At 36.2% G+C, this 6,000-nt stretch overlaps 1 protein-coding gene across 1 annotated transcript; it reads right to left on the bottom strand.

The window, feature by feature from the left end:
* Positions 1-838: 838 nt before the first annotated feature.
* LOC144293252 (olfactory receptor 4A47-like) lies at positions 839-1,771 on the bottom strand. Its single transcript, XM_077864340.1, has one exon. The coding sequence runs from the start codon at positions 1,766-1,768 to the stop codon at positions 839-841; it is 930 nt and encodes a 309-aa protein (XP_077720466.1). The 5' UTR covers positions 1,769-1,771.
* Between the last annotated feature and the right edge of the window lie 4,229 nt (positions 1,772-6,000).

Raw genomic sequence — 6,000 nt, 5'->3', positions numbered from 1 at the left:
GTGTATATATATATATATATATATATATATATATTGCTATATATATAATGCTATATATAATGAATATATATAATATATTATATATAATATACATATAATAAAATATGGCTCAGTCATGAGAACTAGGGAAATCTTGCCATTTTCCATGATATGGATGGAGCTAAAGAGTATAGTGCTAAGCAAGTCAGAGAAAGACAAATATCATATGACTTCACTTGGGTGGAATATAAGAAAAAAATAATAAACCAGCAAAGGGAATAAAGAGAGAGGCATCAAATAAGAGACTCTTAATCATAGAGAACAAACTGATGGTTACAAGAGGAGAAGGGGGGGTGGGTTAATATATGATGGAGATTAAGTAGTGCACTTGTTGTTATGAGCAACAGCTATAAATAGAATTGTTGAATCACTATATTGCACATAGGAAGCTAATAAAACACTACATGTTTAAAAAAACAGGAACTCAAATAAATATAACAATAAGAAGAAGAATATAAGTAATAAAAGTCAATATAGTAATTAATTAGAAGTTAGTGTAACTATAAAAATTTGAACGATTACCATTACATATGAGGGTTAAGACTACACTTATCATCATGACTACTATGTATATATAGTATGGTTAAATGATTACACTGTGCATCTGAAACTACCATAACACTATATATTAATTTTACCTAAATGAAAAAACATAAATAATATTTTTGTAACTTTAAAACTTTCATTGACTGCTTCATTGCATATTATTTGACTCCTACTGCAAATGCATTTACACAAAAAGGACCTTAACATTTGAAGAGATTGGCCCTAATGCTAAATTACTATCTTGATGATGCATTTATTGACTACTTGATATGACATTTCTCCTCCAAAGCTTCTTCATAGCATTTATCATCTCAGAATTTCTCAGGGTGTAGATCAGTGGGTTTAGCATGGGGGTTATGACTGTATAAAACACAGTCAATGATTTGTCAATGGGGAAGGTCTTAGCAGGTCTTGCATACATGAAAATACATGGAATAAAGAAGAAGACCACTACAGTGATATGGGAACCACAGGTCTGGAGGGCTTTCCGCCTCCCCTCTGGACTAAGGTTCTTTAGAGAGTGCAAGATGACACCATAAGAAATGAGCAAGAGCACAAACACAATAGAGCATATCACCCCTCCATTGGCAGCAACTAAGAGGCCAGCAACATACGTTTCAGTACAGACCAGTTTCAGTAAGGGGTACATATCACAGAAAAAATGATCGATGACATTGGGGCCACAGAATGGGAGCCCATAAATAGTGCTCACTTGAATTACTGAATGCAGAAATCCTCCAACCCAGGATACCACAAGCAGCACAACACATACCCATTGCCTCATGATAACCAAATAATGCAAAGGCTTACAGATGGCCACATAGCGGTCATAGGCCATCACCAAAAGAAGAAAGACCTCTGATCCACCAAAAAGGTGATCTATAAAGAGCTGAGTCATACAGGATTGGAAGGATATGGTACTTTTTTGAAAGAAAAACTCTGAAATCAATCTAGGGGAAATGCAAGAGGAATAAATGACATCCATAAAAGATAAGTTAGCAAGAAAAAAGTACATAGGTGAGCCCAGGGTCTTACTGACAGTTACAGTCACCACAATGAGCAGGTTGCCCACCACAGTCAAAATATAGAAGAGCAAGAACATAATAAAAAGGACCTTCTGTTCCTTAGGATCCTGTGTGAGGCCCAGGAGGACAAAGTAAGTTACATTGTTTCTTGGTTCCATCTAGTCTAGATAGGAGCTGACTTCTCATATTAGAAGCAGGTGATCTACAAAACAAGGGGGGAAACCTTTAAATGTATTATAAAATTGCGCTTTTATTAGTTAGTTCAATTAAAAATGTGACAGGAGTACCTGTTTGTGTGAAACATTTCATAGATATGATTCTAAGTTGAATAAGCCATGGTTTACTACACTCAGTGATAGCATACATAATAATCACCAGTGTAATAAGTGCCATTATAAAAACAGTTGTACAATGTGAAGGTGAGGAGAAGGAATATGTCAAATAAACACCAGTCAGAGATTTCCCAGAGGTAGCAATACTTTTCCTGAGTTTTAGAGAAAAAGTGGAAAGAGAAGAAAAGAGGGCAAAGGAATTCCATGAAAAGGTGCACAGTTTTTAATGTCTCAAAAGTGAAGTACTTGAGACCCATTTAAGGAAACTGACATATTCAAATTTAGTGGGTCAAATTAGGAATGGAGGCTCACTGTCCTGGATTGTCTCATTCCTCACTGGGATCTCTTTCTTAGGATCTGTGGTTGAATATGCCGCCTTTTCCTGACCAAGTAATGTGGAAGCATTTCAATGTTGTGTCTCTCTCTTAATTTTTTTTTCTCTCTTAATTTTTAATTTTACTTTATTTTTTAAAAGATTTTCTTTATTTATTCATGAGAGCCTGAGAGAGAGAGAGGCAGAGACACAGGTAGAGGGAGAAGCAGGCTCTCTGCAAGTGCCCAATGTGGGACTCTATCCCTCTATCCAGGACCCCGGGATCACGCCCTGAGCCAAAGCAGATGCTTAACTGCTAAGCCACCCAGGCGTCCCTCTCTCTTAATTTTTAAATTTTCATATGCAACATCTCTAACTCTGGACATCTCCATTTGGATATTAATACAGGACTTATAAAACTATAGTTTCACCTTACAGGAATAGACACAGGTGTTTTCTATCTGGCTCAATGGTACCACCTTCCATGTCACTGCTCAGACAAATATCACTGTGCCCACAGACCTTTCTTGCTCTTGTACCACATATGGATACATTTTAACAAATCTTATTAAACCCCTTTAAAATATATCACAGGGAAGCCTTGGTGGCTCAGCAGTTTAGTGCTGCCTTCAGCCCAGAGCATGATCCTGGAAACCCGGGATCGAGTCCCAAGTCAGGCTCCCTGCATGGAGCCTGCTTCTGCCTCTGCCTGTGTCTCTGCCTCTCTCTGTCTCTCTCTGTGTCTCTCATGAATAAATAAATAAAATCTTTAAAAAAAAAATAAAAAATAAAATATATCACAAATGTGATCATTGCCCTCCCACCACCACTTCTCCAGCCCACTACACCAACTTGCTGCCACATCTCTCCCCTTTCATTCTGGCCTCCATCAATCTGTTCTCCTGAGGCAGCCCAAATGATATGTTTATAAAATCTGATTCTGATCTAATGACCCCAATGTTCACAACACATTTGGTGGATTCAAATCACACACTCACAACATAATGAATCACATTTCATATTAACAATAAGAAGAACTGTAATCCCATTTTATAATTGAACAAACTGAGACTCAGAACATAATATTCATTTTCCCAAGGCCACCCATTTTTAAGTTATTAAATTGGAATGGGAATCTGCTTTATTTCAAAGTAATTTGACTTTTTACATAAAAAAAGTCACACAACTCTGAAGCCTGGTTCCCAACATTTACTGTTAGTCTTACCTTGTGACAGTTTGTCCACAAGCTGAAGGAAGACTTTTTATTCATTCCTGGGACTGAAGTTTTTCTTTCATACAGTATGACAGGAGAAAGCAAAATGCTGCTGAGGGTATATTTATTTCATAGTTATCAGGACATTTTTTTCATGTGGTCTTCTGATTATTCACAAATTGCCTCAGAAATTGCACTGTAGAGACGCCTGGGTGGCTCAGTGGTTGAGCATCTGCCTTCACCTCAGAGCATGGTCCAGGGTTCTGGGACCAAGTCCCACACTGGGCTCCCTGTGAGGAGTCTATTTATACCTCTACTTATGTCTCTGCCTCTCTCTGTGTGTCTATCTTAATTAATTAATCAACTAATTAATTAATTAAAAAAGAAATTGCACTATAGATTATGTAAAATGAATTATATGGTCTACACTGAAAATAAAGCTTTAGTACCTTAGGATAATTTATCTGAAAGATAAGCAACCCAATTTTATATAAGAAGACAGCAGCCAGCCATTTCCTGGAGAGATTATGCTCAATGAACTTCTTTCCTACTAACTTCAAAATAGAAAAATAACATTCACTTGGTTAGTCCTTCTCATTCTATCATGTTGGTATGACCACACCAGTCAATCAGACTTTGAGAGAGACATTCTCATGATTTGGGTGGGGGCGTTGCTTTCATCCTAGTAAAGGCCTCCTAAAAATTCTTCAGGTCTTAAGAAGATATCATCTTCTTCCCAATATGGGAACAAGATCACAAGACATTTCATGACTTCTAAATACTGTATGTCATTAAATCAGAATTTTTAAGTGTTCAAGACTGATTCTTGCTTAATTAAATTCACTGGGATTGTCCACAAAAATTTGGTTAAATATCTATATGTAAAAGTACTATGAAACCAAATCACATAATTAAGGTCTAAATGATGTAACATGTAAGGGAAAAAATAGCTTTAGAACAATTAGGAGATGATTGCCAGTCAAGAACAAAATAAGTAACAGGGAATTTTTTTCCAGTGAAGATTCTTTTATCATGTATTTTCCCACCATTCATAGCAAGTTTTCTGTTCATTTCTTTTAACACTCATCTTCTTATCTGCTTTAAAGTGTGAATTGATGTGTTAAATATTTATTTACCAATGTAGATATAATAACTTCAATTGTTAATTATGGTTTTATAGTAGGGCACCTATTTAATGCCAGGAACCATGCTATGAGTGAGGACACAACAATTAAGAAAATGGGGGAAAAGTCATATCAGGGATCCTTCTCATATGGACTTTATTTCTCATAGAGTCCAACAGAAAATATGAGGACAATTGTATAAAGTAAGTATAGCCCTCTTTACTTGACTATGTAAAAACTAGCCTAGTTAGTAGAAATTAACTTGGCCAAAACTGTTCTTTGTCCTAATTTTTTAAATCTAAAATCAGTTATTTGAATATATCTCTTCTTGGCCAGTACAGTTAGGCAACCAAAAAATCCTTTACTTAAATCATTAGGATAGCATTCATGTCCCTGGACATGAGTCTGTCTCTTGTCTAATAAGACAAAAGTTGGAATTTAACTTCTGGGAAAAAATAAGTGACTGAGCAATCTCTCAGGTAATAGAACCATTTACCTGTTCAGTCATTCAAAATGTATTCCTAAAGTCACTTCTTCCCTAATAGAATGCATGTTTCCACCTTCTCCCAGCTTCATTCCAGAGAATTGGTTCTTCCCACATGTTTGGACAAGCAACTAAGGATATATATGCAAAGGAAAATATACAAGAAAGCATCTAGGTGATGAAGAGAAACTCCAGCCTGCGCAGATATTTGAATTCTCAGAAACCTCTTGGGCCTTTGTATCAGGAAAATAATCCTTCCATTTATATGTGCAGACACAGCCTATGGCTTTCCACATCATTACTGTATTCAATGAAAGAGAATGTAAGGCCACTACACATTAGTTTATTAGAATATTTGGAACAAATTCAAATAAAGTAACCTCTTCTGGACGGTGTTTTCCCCTACAACAATCCCTAGAGAAAAAAGACTAGATTTTTGCCAAGAAAGAGTAGCAAACAGCTGTATTTGCTTTTCTAATTTAAACAGAAAAATAAATAAATAAATTGTGAGTTTCACATCAGAAAATATTTAAGTAAGACGGATTCTATTTAAGCCAAAGTGAAACAAGAACCAGTCTCAGTTTCACTTATCCAATCATGTCCTCAGCAAAGAAGGTCCTATCTGTTAGCATCCCTACTCAAGAGGCCCTGAGGCTCAGAGGCAGAGGCCTTAGGATGAGGGAAGTTACTGAGGTTGAAGTTGCAATTCATAAAAAGATAACAAGTCACAGTTATGTAGTTCTGTGTTGGAGTGGATGCTGTTGACCAAGGCCTGAACCTATGTCAACTGACATCATAATGATTTTCAGTTCATTAATTCAATCCCTTAATTTCAGTCCAGTGTAAATTGAGTAACTGTTTCTACAGGAAACAAATTATTTTCCAACAAGAGCCTGCTTCTACATCAAATCTCTGAGGGCTTCC

Source organism: Canis aureus, chromosome 21 (genome assembly GCF_053574225.1).
Source record: "Canis aureus isolate CA01 chromosome 21, VMU_Caureus_v.1.0, whole genome shotgun sequence".
NCBI lineage: Eukaryota > Metazoa > Chordata > Mammalia > Carnivora > Canidae > Canis > Canis aureus.
This window is presented reverse-complemented; position numbering and strand designations above follow the sequence as displayed.